Below are 19,980 nucleotides of genomic sequence, written 5' to 3'. Positions count from 1 at the left end.
ATATAATGTTTTCCAGTTCAATACCTAAATATCCATTAAAATTTTAAGTTTATTGATCTCTGAAAATGTGTTCTTGCATTATTAGCCCATTACAAGAATCCTTGAAAATGATCTCAAAACAGCATCATTATTGTTTACCGTCAATATTTTGTTACTGCGACAGATCTAAAAGATTTTCCTGCAATGGCAAGTTGCTCCTTAGCCATTAGCACATTTAGCAGTGTGTAAATGAGGATGATTGACAGCGCTAAGACCCTCCTCCTGGCTCTGATTGGTTGTTTGTGGTCGGGAGCTCTGCATTTTTGTAGACAGCAGCTCATGGATGAAGTGGTGGAAATCTATCTATTCACAGAGTACTTGTCTCACTACACTACAAACTGAGTTTTAATTAATATGTAAAGAACATTTTTTATATAAAAGTTACATACTGCAGCTTTAAACACTTTCTGCATAAAAAAAATGCCTTTCTGAAACTTTAAACTGGAGGAGCCTTTTCCACCTTTCTCAAAATCATAAGCAGACAGAGGAGCTTCTCACAGGAAGATCGGCTGTCATCCCGGGCAGAGCGGCACGCCGTTCGGATATATTTATCCACCTGTCTGTCTGCCTGCCTTTCTGTCACTCCTTTCGCCAGAAGAGGAGTTTCTGATTTCCAATTAGCAGAATAAATGGGTCTAAATTCCCCTGCATGTACAGGGTGCTGAGAGACTCCATGACCTGATTAGTGAGTGCACACGTTCACCAGCAGCTTCAAGAGCACAAAGTGGATTTTTATAGCCTTTAAAAGAGCAGCCGGTGACCTGAGCAGAGGAAGAAAGAGCAAGGATGTTAACTGCATTTCTGCCAAGAAGAGGGGGAGAAAACTAACATTTGTTAGGCTCTAAATATCTGATCACACCTTCTGTTTGTTTCTTTGCACATTTTGCAATTTTCTGACTCATATTTATAAAGCAGTTTATCGGCATTCTGTCCTAAAATCATGAGATGTCAGGCTGACTTTAGTACTAAAGAATAAGTATTCTGCTCTACATTAAATGGGTGTCAAAAACATTAATGTTTCATTTGTGCGTGAAACGAGTTTATAAAAACCGGACGTCACAGAAAGCTCAGTCATGCCTGGGTGGAACGGATCTTTCTGCAAACTCATGCACAACTTCCTAATACATACCAAGTGAAAACATGTTTTGTGTAATAACTGTGATCCGACGTTACATAAGCTGAGCAAACATAAGAGCACGTTTACGTGCTATACAGATCTTTGACTCTATGAGAGATTAAAATTTAAACACTTACTATGATTTTAGAAAAAAAAAGAGGAAATTAATTAAATTCTTTTCACTTTTTCCAACCCAAGATAGAAATTAGTAATAATTTCACTTTTTTTTGCATACGGTGTACAAAATAAGAAAGTTTTTAAAGAACACTGATGAATAATTGTGGGGACATTTTTTTTTTTGTTTGTTTTAACTCTGCCAGTCTTGCCATTGAATATTCTAATACCAGTTCGTCTGGATTACACTGATGCATTATTGACATTAAAGGCAACAATGCAGGCGAGTTGAAGGGAACCATTAAAGCAACCTGCAGAACAACAAGCTGTCCTCCATGTCACGCCGCTTTAATTCAGTAATTTGTGCAAAATTAGCCTCCAACAAGAACTGAAAGCACACACAGAAAAACTTTTAAATAGGCTAAAATTTCTGTATTAAAAATCCTCCTTGGTTGGACTTGTGTCTGGACACTATAACATTTTAATTTGTGACTATGGGTAATCAATCCATAAACAAATTTCACCTTTCGTTCCTAGTTACCGAAGTAAGCTTAGCTAACTTTTCAATTATACTGTAAATTAGGGAAATGCACCTGCATGTAGGAAGCACATTTATGAGGAAGTTAGAGTAAAAAGGTTCCTGAACTAAAGGCCAGGCAGGAGCAAATAGTTGGTTTGTAAGCAGAACTTCATAAAGAAGAAAAATCCTCAGCAGATCTTCCTGCTGCAGGTCTGTTTATTTGCAAAACTGGTTTACAATAAATACACATGCAGAGGTACGAAACACATTTGACCTAATCTCAGCTTTTTTAAAAATCAGGAGTCCAATTTCTGCCACACTCACACAAACACTAAATCCACACACAATGCAATGGTGCACTCACACGGATGCATGTTAAAAACATGTAAAAAGGATAGGAGAAGGAGGAGGAAGAGGAGGATGAGGAAAAAAAGGATGAAGAGTGAGGTCCACACTTGGGAATGGAGAATACCTTTGTCCCGTCCACCGGATTATGGATGACAGTTGTCTGAGGTTCCTGGAAGAAGAGGAGGGGAGGTGGAAGAAGATGGAGGAAACGTGAGAGAAAGAGCAGAATATGAAACAAATGTAGATAGAAATGGTAAGTAAAGAAAAAAAAGGAAACAAAAGAAGGAAACGCTGGTGGAGGAGATTGGGGGCAGAACCCTCCAACAAAATGACAGAGTGGGTGGATGAGCTGAAAACTGTAATTTGGAGTCAGCTCTGCTCCCTGCAGACTAACGAACGAAGAACAGACACAGTCATCCAACCAAATAGCTTAAAATCACCACATCAAACTAGCTTTCAACTTCAAAGAATACGCTACACTGAACTACCCAAAGAATCTTGGGCAAGGAAAGCACAGATTTCCCCACAGCATGCATTATAAAGGTCAACCAACCGTGTCCTTCTTTAAACCTGAACTTATCTGACTCTATTGTAAAACAGCAGGAATGTATTTCTGGACCAGCCAGCTGTGCATGTGGAAGTTTGACCTCCATGTTCTCAATGACACAAACAAGCAATGAACCATGTGGACTGTCAGAAATCTAAAGGGAAGAATCAGCCAGCTCATTTATTATGCATGAAGTGCTCTGTGACATAGATCCCACAGGGGGTTGAAAAGGAATTTTGTATTCATTTTCAGAAAATGAGAAATAGTCAAAATCACAAAAAAAGATGCTATGCTTTCAGACCTCAAATAATGGAGAAATCAAGTTCATATTCATTCAGAAACAACAGTACAAAATGTTTTAACTCCGAAAGAGTTCAGAAATCAATATTTGGTGGAATAACTATCAGGTTTTCAATGGGGTTCAGTGCAGTGGGCTCTTAGTTTTTTCCATAGCTGTAATTCTGAACAGCTGCTTTGTTTGATTGTTCTGTACTGATAAACAAATCCACAACTAAATGCCGTAAAAAACTCAAAAATTGGGCTGAAACGATTAATTGGATTAATCAATTATTGAAATAGTTGTCAACTAACTTAGTAACCAAATATTAATTGTTAACTGGAGTATAAAGACTCAAAAAATGCAATTTGTACATAGAACAACAAGCTCAGAGCAGTAATTAAGTCAGAAATGTACAAAAATATACAGAGTACATGTTGCATTTAAATTTAAGATAAAAAAAGAAAATACTTTTATCTGTTAATCTGTTCTACCTAAAATCAAGTTGCTCATCTTTAGCTTCACCTGGTTGAAATTCTGTAAAAAGTATTTTTTTTATAATGTGGTTAATCCAAAAAAAATAATCAACAGATCAGCCATACTGATCAGCCAGCTCTGTTAATGTTAAGTCAAGCAGATTTTTTTTTAAATCTTGCAGATGAATCTTTGAAAAAAAAAAAAAAAAAAAATCAAGCTTTCACAATAGGAATTGTTTAATTTTAGGAAATAAAATTACATTTTTCTATTTAGAAAGGAACTGAATTATTTGTTTATTTGCATTTGCTAATGTATTTGTAACATTGTATAAAAAAAGGATTAAATGAAAAATTTGTACAATGATTAATCGATAGATTAACTGATAAATAATCTATTGATTTAAATAAAATGAGTACGGTGTTGCAAAAACAATGCACCGTTTCAGACGTCACACATCTTTGTGCGACGAACATTAGGCTCCCCGTGAAACGAGCACGCTGCCTTGTCAGAGCTTGATTTGGCCGCTTCTTCACTTTTGTGACTTGCAGTCCAACACTATTCCCTTCTCACTTCTGCAGGCCCTGATTCCTCATGACTCAGCCTCTTTAACAGGTTTTTTATTCTCCCCTCCATTTTCTACAGCTGTTCTCACTCTTCACTCGACATACAGTAAATCAGAACCCATCAGCGCCCTCCATATCCTCTGCAGCACTCCTCTCCCTGCGGGAAGTGACAGCTCTCTGATGACCAATCATTACTCGTCTCTCTCCTCTCCTCCTCTCTCTGTGATGCTCCGGGTGTTGCCTAGGCAACCGTCTCCTAGGGAAACAGGCACTGATGGCAACTCGGATGATGATGGTGGCAACGATGAGTGAGAACAAAGTACCTGGGGTGTGATTGCTGATGGCATCGTAGGATCCGATGGAGGGAGGGAAGGAAGGAAGCGCCGGTAACCTCACTTAGGTTCAATTAAACTGATTCAGTTTAAAAAACAAGACAGAACTGGTTTGCAAATATGCATTACAAATTCCTCCACCGGATCCAACAGCTTCCAGGTCAGATGATTAGAGGTTTGTGGAAGTGAAAGCAGTCTGCTCCTGATTAGAAAAGATGAAACGCTAACTAGTTTGAGTCCCTGGCAGAAAAAAAAACCAAACCTCTGCCCCTCCAAACGCTCTCAGTTCCTTTCAAGGATCTACAAACACCTTCAGTGAACATTTAATTAATTTTTTTTTTTTTACAAGAGTCTTAAGCTCTTAAATGCAACTCTCCCCTTAAACTCTGCGCCTGAGCTTAGTGCATAAGTGGACTTCACTGCCACACATGAGCAACACACAGCCTGGTTTAGAAACATGCTCATGTGGCTGCACGTGTTGCTTTTTACTCAGCAGAGTAGAAGATATTATAGATTATTATTACATGCTCAGCTGTGTTACATGTCACAGTTAGTGAGATCATGAGAGCGGCATCTGGAGCTATGTTTCCACCCATTTATAACTGTGGCCTGAGGGGGATAAGTGGGAATATAGTAGCTGGCAAAAGTATTTCACAAGTAAGTTGAGTGAATATACAGGACCTACTTTTAGAAAAGTGGAATTCAAAAAATAAAACCCCAATTTTAATGTGGATTTATAACACAAATAATGAATTTTCTGCAGCTTGGGAAGAAGACTGAGAAGCAAAAGATATTTTCCAAAACTTTTTGTTCTCACATGGTGAAGAAACTGTACTAATGCTGAAATAATTGAAAAGATTATTGAAATAATAGTTATCTATTTTTCCTGGTCTTCTGTTTAGAAAACAGAAGGCAGATATTAGGGCTTCACTGATCTGTGTTTTTGGGAAATCACTGCAGCTGAAATAATGTCTTTGGTATTTTCTGCCAATTTTATAATTGTCTTAATATTTTTTTACCAAACATAATTTTATTTATTGCTTCATCATTTCTCTACCTATGATGTTATTACAATTATTGTGCAGGACTTTGGCCAACTAAAGTTGTTGTAAATGTGGTACATAAATAAACTTTGATTTGACTTTACCTAATTTAGTAATTGATTGATCGTTAAAAGGTAAATGGACTGAACTTACAAAGATAACTGGAGCATAGAGTCAAAACTATGCCATTTGCTGAAAAAACAAATTAAGAGAAGTAATTAAAACAAAACTGTACAAAATATTGACATTTTGCATGTAAGATATAAGAGAATAAGATATAATAGTTAATAGTTTCACCTGGCTAAAATTCTTTTAAAAATCTCTTATTAGGCACCTTTGCTATCAATTAATACATTTTTTATTGCAAAAATAATCACCAGATCACTACACCGTATTGTATTGCTAGAAGCATTGTTTTAGTTGCAGATGTATCCTTTGCAACACATGATCAAGCGTTCACTAATTGCATTTTAGGAAATAAAATATTTATTTTGCTATTAATTTGTTTATTCTAAATCCTAATCTGATTTGTAACAGGTTAAAACTTTATAAAATGGCTGCTGATAATAAGCATTAGGACAAAAAGCACATACATAAAACTGAAGAAGCTTCTTGTTGCAGCTTCAATCAGATTTGAAACATAAACAAAAAAAGATTGATTTGAGGTGTTATTTGACCGAACTACCTTTGGATAGTTTTGCTACAGTAAACACACACCGGCAGTCCCTGCAGGCTGTCAGTGTCCAGTCATTTTTAGAAAACTTACACAGACGAGTAAAATGCCACAGCGGCACAAAACCAACCTGATTTCAAGTCACACAGCATCTCCAGCTGCCACAGGGAAATGTCTCCTGACACTACCTGCTGATTTAAAACCTAACCAGCCGATGATTACTTTCAACTGACGGATGCACACCGAAGTAAACACAAACAGGGAGCAGTGGGGAGGAGACAGAGGGCTGTAAGGCTCACACACACACACACACACACACACACAGAGATTGAGGTGAAGGGAGGTTGGGAGGTAAATACCAGAGCAGGTGAAGGGATGTTTCCTTTGGGACTGGTGACTATGCTGTTTTTGGTGCTGTTTGTCTGAGGCTGTGCAGGAAAGGAGAGGAAAAGGGAGGAGACACAACAAGAGTGTTAACAACAGCAAGAGGGTGTGTCCATGCAGGTGTGTGTGTGTGAATGTGTGTGTGTGTGTGACTGCTCACTGCATCAGTGTGAAGTCATTTTTTGTGCAGAATTCTTGAATCATCCTTCAATCGTTCATTTGGCTCCCAAGGAGACAGACTTTTTACAGTCAATATTTGTTCCAAGTTTTCTGAGGTTCCTTCCAAGCTGCTCCTTTTTCACTCCTTTACAGATAAATATGTGACCTTTTATATAAAGAAGGGATTATTTATTCTTTATTCTCAACTTTTTTTAGGGCATAAACATGCTATCAGCAAACAGCATGTTTGCTCTTAGTGCTTTTTATTTTGATCAAGGTTTAGACCATATGATTTGGTCCATAAATAAAGATAATCTGTGAACTTTTGATACATTAAAATGCTGCTGAACTAAACCAGCAGAAATCTGCAAGACAGTCCTCAAAACCCCCCAGAACAAAACAAAAGTCAGTTGTACTTTTATAAATTCTTCAGAGAAGCAACTGTTGCTTCACTTCTGCTTTTCAAAGATGTACGGTTGTATAATTGCGCATCTGTTTGCAGCCATTTTCCCATAAAAGTGTAAATGTTGCGTTATGGGGCGTGGCCAGCAGATTACTTCGATTTAAAGTGACAAGATGCCCCAAACATCAGACTAAAATCTAAATATTATCATCTAAGAATGATCTTGTGCAAAAAAAGAAGCATGAACATGTTCTGTATCACTCAAAGATCTGTCTTGATCTGTTCAAGGAAGCGCAATAAGTCACGTTTAGGGTTTTTTGTTCATCGTAGCCTTTTATAAATACACAACATCCTGAAATTTCTTTATTAAAAATTTTCAAAATACCACAAATATAGAAAAAATGCATGGACATGTTTATTTTATAATTAGTAGGGTGATTTGAAATTAGCCATTTGCTGAAAACCTGCAGTGCAACAGATAATCAGTTCTCAGGTTTGTCATGTTATTGTTTGCATGATGTCATCCATCTGTCTATAAATAGTTTTTTAGCCTAATGCACTTTTCTGTTTGCCCAAATTTCTAGTTTTTTTAAGCAAACATAGAACAACATGCTGCTTTTGTCAGAAACGACTTGATAAAAGCCGAGTGTAAAAAGCAGCAAAAGTCAAAATAAAACGAACAGAAGATAATTTTTAGTAGATGACAAGACATTTTAGCTTTTTGGAAGCAAAACTAGTAGATAAAAAGAACTACACCACACTGCTTAGACATGTTTATTGGTGTTCCTGGTAAAAATGTGTGAAAAGTCCTAAAATAAATTAATCTTTTATTCTGTGACACAATCTCACACTGAAATATTTGTGTCAATTAAACAACATGTTCTCGTATCATTCCTGTTTTGAAGAGTGAGACTCTTACACATTTCTACAAAAATTTTCCTCAACTTTACAATCAACTTAAAAAAGTGTCGCACAATCTGAAATATGCTTCAGTTATATTCACATTTTAGGATATGTTGGGGGTGCCACCAATTGTAGAGCTGGTCATTTTGATTAAAACAATATTCCTTTATCTGAATTTTTTTTTTATTTCGAAGAAATGAACTCCAAAGGTTGGATTTCTCTACATTTTTCAAGCTACTGCAACAACAAATGTGTTTATTTTAAGGATGTGGTTGTTGTTGTTTTTTTTTACCACAGATTCCAATAAAACTGCAGGGTTCTGCACATGCATGTTAGCAAATGTTTTTTTTTCATATTTTTTTTATCCAATAGATGTGTGACAAAAATCTCCATATAAAGAGATGGAACATAATCATATGTGAATGACCTCACAAGCATAGCAGGATAAAAATAGGTGCATATCGTCTACAGTGTGGAGTCCAGAAAGTAGAAGACCGCTGCAGGGATAAACAGTGAACATTATCTTAAATGTTATTTCTAAAAGCTGGTCTGGTTAATGATAATGAGGGGGTGACATCATCCCACTGTCACCAGTGACGCCCCCTGTTAAGGGTTACACATAGCAACCATTCAACAATGCTTTTTGGCCTTGAACCTCCTTTTTTCTCTCCCTAAAGCTTTGATGAAATGCTGTTTAGAAGGCCGCACATCAAACAGCAAACACTTCCTTTCTAGATCACACTGATCATAGAGGTTTGGCATCGAATCTACATTAATCCTGCTGGGAGAAAATATCAACTTGAAATTGCTAAGTGGGACAGAATACTGGGAGTGGAAGTGAATCATCAAAGTGAGTCACTTTTAGAAAGTCAGCTCCCATTACATAAAATCTTAACCATGCAAATCTGTTCCGTCTCAGCAGTTCCTACTCATCGGTGCGAGGTCAAGCGAGGTCAGCGCTTCCTTAATGCCAAGAAGTGTGTGAAGTAGGAGTGAAATTTTTAAAAGAGAGGAGAAAGAAATCCTTCATAAAGTGGGGAAAGTTTCAGCGAGCTCAATTCTGATCTGGTTAATAAATAACGTTGGAAGTTAAAGATTTAATTTCACTTTCAAGTTTCAAGTTCTAATAAAGACCACTAGAGCCGATAAAACCTTTAAAAAAAAAAAGTTTCAAGTTCTGTAATTTGCTATGCTGTGTCATAGGTGGTTCATAACACGGGTGTCCAAAGTGTGGCTCGGGGGCCATTTGTGGCCCTCGAAGTGATTTTGTGCAGCCGCACTACAAAAAATGGCAGCTCAAAGTTGCAGGTTGATGTAGTTAAACAAATCTAACAATGAAATGTTGACTGCCTTTCTAAAAACCTGCAGAGAAATAAACCATGACACAAAGTACTAATTTAATAAAATTTTATAGTAAATTTAATTACTATTACATTTCATAGTAAGCACGACCACAAACATTCAGCAGCTTTTACTCTGACTTTGTTGCACCAATTTAGAAAATGTTAGCAAACAAAATAAAAAAGGAAAAGTTTTGAAGAATGAGCGACCCATATCCTGTTGCTGAAAATACACACATAAAAATCCAAAGATAGTAAGAAACAATGCACATTTAAGATATTATTTGGACATTTTTGTTTGCTTTGTTTTATTAAATAATTCAAATCTGCTGGATTTTATGTTTTAGATCTACAATCATTTACATTTGAGCCTTTGCTAACTTTCAACTTGACAATTTTGGCCACAAGGTAAAAAGTTTGGACATCACTGGTTTCCATCTGATTTAAATTATTAAGAGAAATGTGTGTGCCTGTGTGTTAATGTGATCTGCTCTAATATGACATTTAAACACCAGTGAATTTACACAGGACAGGAAAGGAGAGAGCAGGCCAGCATGTAGAAACAGAAAAAACACACAAAAACACAAAACAGACATAAAAACAACAAACATTCACATGCAGTAAACTCAAATGCAGATATTTCCAAACAAATTCCTCCTTTCACACAAACATAAGACCAACCAAGCCCATCCTCATCGGATAAATGATTCCTCATTAACTCAACAATCTGTGAGGAAGACAATCAACTCCAGCAGAATCAGCGTTTTAATTGAACCATGTTGGTGGTCCAAAATCTTCTTCGTGTCATTTGAAAAATGCTCACAAAAGGCTAAATTAATTATGCATGCCAGAGTCATTTTTTCAAGTCTTGTTTTTTCCAACTCCAAATCAAGTTTCGAGCCGCTAATGACCAAAATGACAGTTTTTGATCAGATGTAAGCAATATTTTTTGTCTCTAAAACTGCATGGCTGCAGCTTCTGAATTTAAAGCACGTTGTTTTTAGGTGAATCACAAACAGTAAACAATTTCTTCTTTTCAGAACATCATTGAACAATTGTAATTGCTTTTTTCAATCAAGTTTTTTTTTCTCTTTTACCTCATTTTCAATGTAATAAACATATGCACTTTTGAACGTCAATCACTCAGATATTAGAGTCAAGTTTTAGGTTTTTAGGAGTTGAGCCCAAATCTAGTTATCAGTCTCTAAAGCAGTGTTTTTCAACCTTTTTTGAGCCAAGGTACATTGTTTTAAATGAAAAAATCATGAGGCAGCCCACTAACCAAAAATGTAAACAAAAATACTCTGTAGCCGCCTATATTACATATGTAGTCATTCTTATCAAAGTGTCTTGAATAGGAATCAAATAAACACTAACATTTATTTTGATCATATTTTACATTTCTTATTTCAAATTAACATGTCCACTTCAAAAATACACCAGAACAGTGCCACAAGACTGTCGTGTGTGATGCATGAATGTAGTAACATTCATGCATATTTGCAGATAATCAATTCCAAATTTTTTTAACCCTTTTCCCCCCGGAAACTTGCATATATCAGCTGCACCGAGCTACAGGCCGCTGGTCATAGACATTAACGTATATGATATCTATGCCGCTGGTATCTCTGCCGCTCTCGGTTTCCCATAAGGACCCAGCAGAGGGCTGCGTCCTAATAACTGCTGGATATATTAAGGACGCAGTTCTCCGTCTCCAAATCCGGTTTTGTTCATGAGTTTACATGCAGCGGCTTTATTTCCCTCCTGTACTGCCAGATCGATACTCCTCAACTTAGAAGCTGCATCATATGAGTTTGAAAACATTTCTCTGTCGTGCCAGCTGCTAGCATGTGCTTGTTCTAAATGAAAATTAGCGCGTTCTTTGATTTCCAATTTTGACTTCCAATGATTCACTTCCTGCTAACGAGCCCCCTGGTGGTTGAAAAAAAATCCACAGAAAAGCCGCATGTTCAAAGTGTAGGAAAAAAGTAGCAGTCTATAATCCGGAAAATACGGTAGGTGAAATTGGATAATTTCCACGGCACACATGACGATCACTCACGGCACACTAGTGTGCCGCAGCACAGTGGTTGAAAAACACTGCTCTAAAGTACGAGTGCAAGTCACATGACTTAAACAAGATCCCAGTCCAAGTCTCAGACAGAGTTCCCATTTAATACAATCTGTTCACCTTCCGAGTTGCTTTAAATCAGTATTATAAAAACAATGATTGTCTTTAAACTTTTTCCTTATGAAACTTTGTGCCTCATTTTCACTGGGTCAGTTGTAGGAAAATCTTCAATTATTAGTCAATTTAAGTTGATAAAAAAGGATTTCACTAATGAGAAATAGCCCCTGTTGCAACTCAGAAGCAGCATGTAAAACATAAATTACATTCAAATAAAACCTTTGTAATTTGGCAATGTGCTGACACCGGCTATCAAACGGAATGAAAGTGGAAGAGAGATGAACAAAGCAAAAGAAAGTCAGCTGAACAGCATGATCAAAAAAGGAGTGGCGGCTCAAATGTGTAATCAGCATGCTCACCATGTACTGGACAGTCGAGCTGGACTTGCGTTTCTGTCCTCAGGCAATTGATGAGATGGATTTATTGATGGATGTGGAGATGATTGATAAAAAGAAGAGGTTGGGAGAAAATAAAACAAGCAATGATGACGACTGAAGATTTAAAACACAACTTCTGTCCAAAAAATGAAGAGCAGAAATCATGAAAAGAAGATCGTCTTTAGAGAAGTCTGACTTGAAAGCTCTTGCAAAAGACAGGTGGTGCAAGCAAGAAAGGAATGACATCAGGCAAAAGTTGCACGAGAGGGAAGTTTGCGAAACAGGGTGGTAAACGCAAACAAAAAATGACCCTCTCTTCTAACTACAAGAAACAAGATGGCACCATAAAAACTGAACAAATGAATAGAAAATTATTCATAATCAATAGAAACTGAAGATTTCCAGGTTATTTCATAATAAATGTAGATACACAGCAAAGATACAAAATCTTACAATTGAAATTAGACAAAACTTTCTGATTCAGCAAGAGATAAGAGGTTATTTTAAGCAAATAATTCCTTGTATTGATTAAGAAAAGTGCTAGTTCCCCTGGCAGATTATTTTAATTATAACATGACATATTAAGAAAGTGTTGACCTAAAACAAGCTCATATTTCTTGCTAAAATGTTGCTTGTTTTAACTCAGCATAGTAAGATATTTGCACCAGAAACTAGACCAAAAATACTTGGTAAGATTTTTCATTTTTGCAGTGAAATGAAATTTTAATTGAAGTTTCTGGCAGCAGAGGCTACAGGTGCTAAAGGGCAGCTAATGCCAAAGAGAGGCCATTGGCCTGCGCTGGACAGGTGCTTCAGCTGAGAAGCATCAGGTGCCATTATGCATTAATGAACCAGGAGGGAGAAGAAAAAAAAACAGAAAGTGGAAAACAAATGAGAGGAGGCCCCAAAAACAAGAGGACATGGAGGAAGGAAGGAGAATCGAGGCAAAGAGAGGAGAACAAGGATGAAAAGCGGGGACATTAGCAAATGAAGAGGACGACTTTAGAAATGCTTCGGGGCGAGTGTGTGGGGAGCCTGTTGCTAGGCGATGAGAGCGCCACATTGGAAGTAAGAGTCTATTTCTGTCATTTGAGTTTCCAGGGTCCAGACTGGCAGCTATTCCTGGAACCGGAGTCACATTCCCTGCTGAACCGAACGAGCAGGAAGGGGGAGGCGTTCACTCACACCAACACACACACTCAACACCGACACCCACGCTTCCACACTCTCCATGTGCAGGCACGCTCACACCCACGTTTTCACTTTCTGGGTGTCCGTTTTATTAAAAGGCAAACCGGACATATTGACAAACGCACACCTGTGCAAACCACAACATAACGCATAGCGGAGTAGTATGTTCCATGCTTCGGCGCCATGCATGCAGACGCGCTGATGGGAGCTGTGTGTGGGATGTGTTACTGCGGAGTGTCTCGGTAAGCGTGGGATGGCGAGAGATCTTCATTAAAGGATGAGCGGAAACGTGGGGTTAACGACCAGATGGGGTGAGGAGGAAAAGGAAGCAACGAAAGGGAGAGGAAGTGATAAAATGAGGAGGGCTAACAGATGGTTATATTCAATAATGAAGACGCAGATAATGGTAGGATTCAAAATAAAAAGGGGCAATCAGAAGGACGCACTAGTGGAAGCAACATGCAGAGCAGATGTGCGTCCAGATAAGAGTTGTGTTTAAATTAAAAAGTATCTAAAACTGCCTGATATAAAACTCACAAGATCTCGTTTGGATGCACACAAGTGAAAAACAAACCCACAAATCCAACCTCTATCACTAGAAAAGACAAGACAATACATCTGTTTTTGACAAAAACAAAAATAAGCCAGACAAAAAAGCAAAGAGGAAGAGAAGACAGACTCTAACAAGGACAAACAAAGAAGAGAAAGAAGGCCTGAAACGTCTGAGGGAGACAATAAAGTCTTACCTTAACATCTGCCTTTTTGTTGAGCAAGGTCTTGGCTGCTGCAGGGATGAATGCAAAAAAAAACAACAGTTAAACATTCAGAAATTCAGAGTTGATTTTACTTTGATTCATCTTTCAAAGACATGTAGTTGAGCTGCACAACATCCTGAATGAGAAATTTTTTATCAAAGAGTGCAATTTCTGGTGGGTAATTATATTTCATGTGTCATGGAAGATAGATTTCTATTTGGTAAGCTGGATGGACTTCTGCTCACACCTGACCTAGATCTTACAGAGAGGCTACAACTTAGAGGAGAGAGAATGGAAAATGTAGGTTAATTATCGAGTCACATTTTCTTAATATTGTACAGCTCAACTTTTTACTCAATCATTGTTTTTTAAAAGAAAAAATTAGCAGCTGTAGCCTCAGTTAGATATTGAAAAACTATTTTGGGGCACCTTCCAGTTAAGAAATCACACCTACCTCCAATTTCCATCACTATTTTAAGTTAGTGACTCATTTAAGAGTCCAACTCTTCTTGATGTTGCTTCCTTTCAAAACAACATGCACTTCACAGAAAATTTGCTTTTATTGGCAAAACTGAATATATCAGAGGTTTTGTTGAGTCTTTTTGTTCCATAACTCAAACGGAAACGGATGAGAAGTTAATGCAACTGGAATTTTAAGCGTACTTTCAAGCTAGAGAGCATTTCTAGGAGTGAATAAGAAACATATTAATGTTGTTGTCAGTGAAATAAAAAGTACCCCGACTCTAATGTTCCCCTCGGGACGAGAAGAAAGCTGAAACAAAGATGGCGGCCACCACACACGGCGACCATGTAAACCCAACAATAAGCCCTGCCTGTGGAGGCCTTAAGGAGGATTAGTTTTCAGTCTGCTTTCTAATTAAGGGTAATGAGGGAAGGGGTGAGGCGGGAATAATACTTCAGACTCAGTTCTCTGATGAATATTAAAACTAACAATCAGCTAATGGAAACTATAAGCAGTCTGCGAGGTAGTTCTGCTCAAGAAGAAATAGAAGGAAGTCTGACTGCTTTGAATTAACATTTTCCCCCAGAGGGGCTCAAAATCTAAGCCAGACATGTTGGTGGAGCAAGTCGAGCTAGAACATTGCAAAAACACTACATCTTACTGAGTATTTCTGGTCTAGTTTCTATTGCAAATATCTTAGTAGACTGGAAATAAGACAAAACTAACTTACAACTAACTTTCCACCAAGATATCAGATACTGTATTAGTTCATTAATTCCTTAATATTGATTTAAAAAGTACTAGAATCACAATGTTTCTTGATACAAATCTCTGCCACATCATTTAAAAAAAAATAAGCTAGAAACTCATGATTTCAATAATGGCTTTTGTAGAGAAGGGAGCTGGTAGCTTTATTTAACTTAAACTGTTTAAAGTTTTAAGTTTTGGTTTTTGCATAACCAACTGTTTTTTTATTTGTTGTAGAATGCAATGAGAATATCTTGTGCTTCTATTTTATCAATATTAAGGAATTATTTATGTGAAACAAGCTCCTATATCTTGCTGAAAAATTACTTGTAAGTTAGTTTTGTCTTATTTAATGTGTACTAAGATATTTGCCCTTGAAACTAGACCAAAAATACTTGGCAAGATTATGTGTTTTTGTAGTGAAGATTAAAACAATTGTTAGATATTTAAATAAAATTAAAGTTTGGATTCTTTTAAGTGAGTCAGCATGTTATTGTGAAATAGAAGTACATAGATTAACTTAATTGTACTATATCAGGTACACCATCATTGCAAAATATGACCATTATAACCTAAAGGAGAGCAATATGTTCCTGTTGGTACATTTAAGTGAATAAAACATGACCTGCTGGTTAAAGTGTCACTCTCAGGTCTTTCTTACTTCCACGGATGAAATCTTTTCAAGTGGCTGAGTGCAGTTTCAAGTCTAATCAGATGCAATCACATCAGCATCCCGCCAGTTACGTAAAACCACTATTTCTGGAAGTCTGGCATGTTTCCCTTCTTTTCCTTCTCATGTTTTTCATCTCCCTCGTTCCTCTCGTACTCTGAACATCTTGCTCCCTGATTTTTTTTGTCTCTAAACATGTTTCAAAAGCAGATATAGAGAAGGATTTGGATTTAATAAGCTCTTTTATGGAACTAGACTTTAAGCATATGTTTGAATATTTTGAAATCAAGAATTTATATAAATAAAAAAAAACAAGAGAGAAAAAAAACAATAGAAGGGAAGCAGAATCTTCCCCAGTTTTTCCTGGCTTTCATGTCTGCCTCACCGATCATCTCATGCTTGATGTAAATTTTCATATTCAGCAGTAAAGAAGGGGGAAGGGGGCAAAAGGAAATGATAAGTAAGCACAATATTATCCAAATAGAGGAGAAAGTGGCATGAATGCACACTGTTCCCAAACGCTGCCTGCTTCTGAAGGAGAAGAAACGGGGTCAGAAAAGAGTCAAGTTCAAGCTCTCCTAATCTCTGGTGGTTTGTTAAGAGGAGAGAACATGAGAGACAAGAGAAACTGTAAAGTGGGTGGTGGGGGGGGGAGCGAAAGCAGTCTCACTGAGCATCCAGACGTTAGAGATGCACACTAAAGACAATTTTAGACACAGAGCAAAGTGAGGGAGCTCTGAGGATACCTGAAAAATCAGAATATACTGGAGGTTATTTGATACCGGAGGAGTTGGAAAACAGGGGATGNGAAGGGCGCTCCTTACCTTGCCAAAAATTACACATGAAGCGAGAAGAGAGAGGAAGAACAGATTAAAAACAAAACGAACAAGAATCCGTCAAAAATAGCACGATGCATCACTGCAGGAACAGAGCAAGGATGGGCATGGATTCACATTAACAGGCTGGAACAAGCTGCACTCAGGTGCAAGACTGCCTGGAGTACCTTCTCATTAAAACAGCATTTACTGAGCTGCTACATGGTGACTGCATGTGTGTGTATGATGCACAAAATAGAACAGGGCCTCCAGTAAGCTAGTGAGGCAGATCACTATAAATATTTGAGTGGAGCCTCATGGAAGCTGAGGGACATGGAGAGGACCGAGGGGGTCCCGGTGGACCACCGAAACAAGGACACAGCCACTACTTACATCTCCTTAGCTGACAGCGAGGCTGTCATGTTGGAGAGTTATTGCACTGTGTGTAAGTGGTTTTCATCGACATAGACCGGCTCAGACAAATAAAATGAAACGTTTTTTCATGAACACGCTGGGGTTCAGATCCACGTTTTACTGTACATCATTAGAAAGGTCTGAGTGAGCAACAAAGATTAAAAGTAGAAACCAAGAATATCTCAGAAGACTTAGCTATGATAACACACACACCTTGTGAAGAGTTTACTGTGATTAAAAACTAGAAAACTTAGCTGGGAAAATAAAAACAACAATTGTAGCCCAGAAAACCACTTATTATACAAAATTCACATCTTGCACATTTGAATACTTCCGGTTGAGTCTTAAAATAGCCCAGGAGCTTAAACTAAAACCTCCCAAATTTTTAAGTCACAACTGCCGGACACTATGTCGTTACCTAGCAACCCTAACAGAGCCCCAGCATATTTGGTCAGCTGGTTTTCCCGCTGCATGTGTTGTACAATGGTTGCTGGAAAAGTGTTTTGTTTTTGTCTTACCATCCAGAAAACACTTGCTACATTCTTGTTAGTTGTGCAGGAGGTTCTACTGATGCTTTTCAAAGATGTACAGTTGTATAACTGTGCATCTGTTTGCAGCCATTTTCACATGAGAGTATAATGCTAAGTTGGGGGGGGGACAGCAGCAGCTTATTTGGATTTAAAGAGACAAAGGCCCTAAAACAGTCCATTCTGAAAGCTCAAAACAGGCAGATCTGAGGAGACTGAAATCTTATTATGTAATAATGGTTTTGTGCAAAAAATTTAAACAATGTGTTTTATATAGTCCATAGTCCTATCCTAACTTGTTCAAGAAAGCATAAAATATCATTTTTAAGATATCCAACTTCACAATTACCCACAACTTAATGTTGTTTAATTAATGAAATCCCATCAAAGTCTATGTTTGCAATGTGACAAAATGTGGAAAAGATTAATGGGTATAAAAAACATTGCAAGGCTCTGCAGTATCAACAATAAGCTGTGATATCAACGCGAACTAGGTCAGTATTATAGTCCTATATGGTCCAACTGAACCGGATAAAGAATCAGCACTTCATCTTTGGTACTGACAGTCTCAGCAACAATCCTCAACAGACATATTACAAACAACTGCGACTTTGACAAGGTCGGAAATTTAGACTCGAAGGAAATTGTTTTGGTCTTTTTTTGTGTTTATGAAGCATTAAAGTCCCAGGCTGTGTTCATACCATGCTTCATCTTGCACAGATCTTTCTTCAACATATTTAGACTAATCAATGTAAAATAAATCATATTTCTATTGACTCAAAAGTTTCTCTGTAGGCATGCTAATATAAAAAAAGATGCTAAGAAGTACTATTAAACGCTCCGTAGACACCATTAAAAGGTCAAACGGAGGTCAATAAACCAACATCCTAAACGTCTGACTATGTGAGCATGCCCAGTCTTGCATCATTTGCAGTGTTCATCATGCACCAAAAATCCCTTTTGTGCAGCAGCGCATGCACCAGTCCAGTGCCCCATGCAGCATTCACTGGCAGCTCTCGGGCAGCTCCATCCTTAAAAGTTGCAGGGGGTGAACTTTCCAGTGTCATTGTCCGACAGAGAAAAGAGAAGAGAGGGAAAGAAGAGTGAAGAGAACAGCTGAGATGGGAGTGACACGGTGGTAACATGGAAACCTGATGAAAATATGGAGAAGAACCTGGTGGCGTGAAGGACGAAGATGAAAATCAGAGAGGCAGAAATGTTTGATGATGGGATAAAAGAATGGATGTAAAATGAGGGGATGAGACACAAGATGATAGGAAGAGTTTGAGAGGAAACACAGGGACAGAACATCAGTCTGACTGGAGCAAGGCCATGCTCTGTATGAGAGAAGAGGACGGGATGAAACGGAGTGATGACAGAGCAGTGATCGGCACCGAAGCCACACCATCAGATCTCAGACAAGAAGTGACATGAGCGCTGACGGTCGTAGCTAGGCTTTCATCCGCTACATCTCATTCTAAAGAACTGATGCAAAATAATCACATAAAACTAAAATAATCAGTTAAATACTGAACTAATTTAACATATCAAGAGAGATTAAATGTTTTGTAATGCCGTCTAGTGGGTAAATCACTTCTCTGTAAATATAAGTTAGAGCTGGGTGATGTTTAAAAATAAAATCTCAAATTTTTTCATACCTAATCTATTTTTTTTCTTGCTTTCTTTTCTAAAAAAAAATAAATAAAAAATACAAATGACAGAAAATACTTTTAAAAAGTGGCTTTTATTTCAATCATCCCTTCCATGATGGAGTATTGGGGCCAAGCAATGAGAATGTTTGTCTAATAAATAATATAGTCATGTTATAATATTACCAGAATAAAGAACATCCTAAAATAAAGATTAAAAGTCATTTTAATTAGTAAAAAGCTTTGATGGAGTTAAGAGATTATATAAGCACCTTTGTGTTTTTCTTCTTCAAAACACTTCAAAGTCCTGCTGCTGATAATAAATTGATGCTGATATGTTGAAAGATTAAATGTTTCCCTATCCGTAGAAATTACATCAAACTATAACTTCACAAGATGCTCAACTTTATTTAGCTGATACTGAGACTCATTTTATTTCAACTTTATTACTGTATCACTTTATTCTTGTATTACTATTACTGCATTGTTGTGATGCATTGGCTTTGTTCTCATAATTTACAAAACGCCATACAGTTGGCCTGAACTAAACGTCCAAATCCAACAAGATGGCTGCCTTGGGCGTGCCGACATCACTCTGAACTATGGAAACCACAGGAGTGCATTGGTGGAAAATTAAATCTAATTCATGAATAAAATCAGTTTATTGCCCAGCCATAATATAAACAGTTTTGTATAATCATATAATATTCAAAGTGTTTAAAAGTGACAAGAGTCCATATTTTTGTCTAAATTTAAATTTAAACATTAAAAATGTTGGCTTGCATGAAAAGGAAGAGCTGAAATAATTGGCTAAATAACTGGATGAAAACTAAGCTAGTCCTGCATCTGATGATTCGATGACAGATGTAGTTAGCAGTGTGGTCAGCCATCATGCTCTGAACTCCCATGTTCAGGGAGAAGAAGAGGAACAACATGAAATGAGAG

The 19,980-nt window shown here is 37.4% G+C and overlaps 1 protein-coding gene across 33 annotated transcripts in view; it reads right to left on the bottom strand.

The window, feature by feature from the left end:
• Positions 1-19,980, bottom strand: part of camk2b1 (calcium/calmodulin-dependent protein kinase (CaM kinase) II beta 1) — an 82,981-nt gene that overhangs the window by 15,860 nt on the left and 47,141 nt on the right. For 6 of the 33 annotated variants that reach the window (XM_017306717.1, XM_008417814.2, XM_017306718.1 and 3 more), the window contains 3 exons: positions 13,742-13,776; positions 6,410-6,478; positions 2,263-2,307 (listed from right to left, as the gene is read on the bottom strand). In XM_017306717.1, coding sequence (XP_017162206.1) covers positions 2,263-2,307; positions 6,410-6,478; positions 13,742-13,776 — 149 coding nt within the window. Of the gene's footprint in view, positions 1-2,262; positions 2,308-6,409; positions 6,479-11,786; positions 11,820-13,741; positions 13,780-19,980 lie in introns of all 33 variants that reach the window. The other 27 variants (XM_008417823.2, XM_008417822.2, XM_008417841.2 and 24 more) reach the window with 10 other exon arrangements.

This window comes from Poecilia reticulata, linkage group LG9 (assembly GCF_000633615.1).
Source record: "Poecilia reticulata strain Guanapo linkage group LG9, Guppy_female_1.0+MT, whole genome shotgun sequence".
NCBI lineage: Eukaryota > Metazoa > Chordata > Actinopteri > Cyprinodontiformes > Poeciliidae > Poecilia > Poecilia reticulata.
Note: the sequence above shows the minus strand (reverse complement) of the source record. Positions and strands in the feature narration are given on the sequence as shown.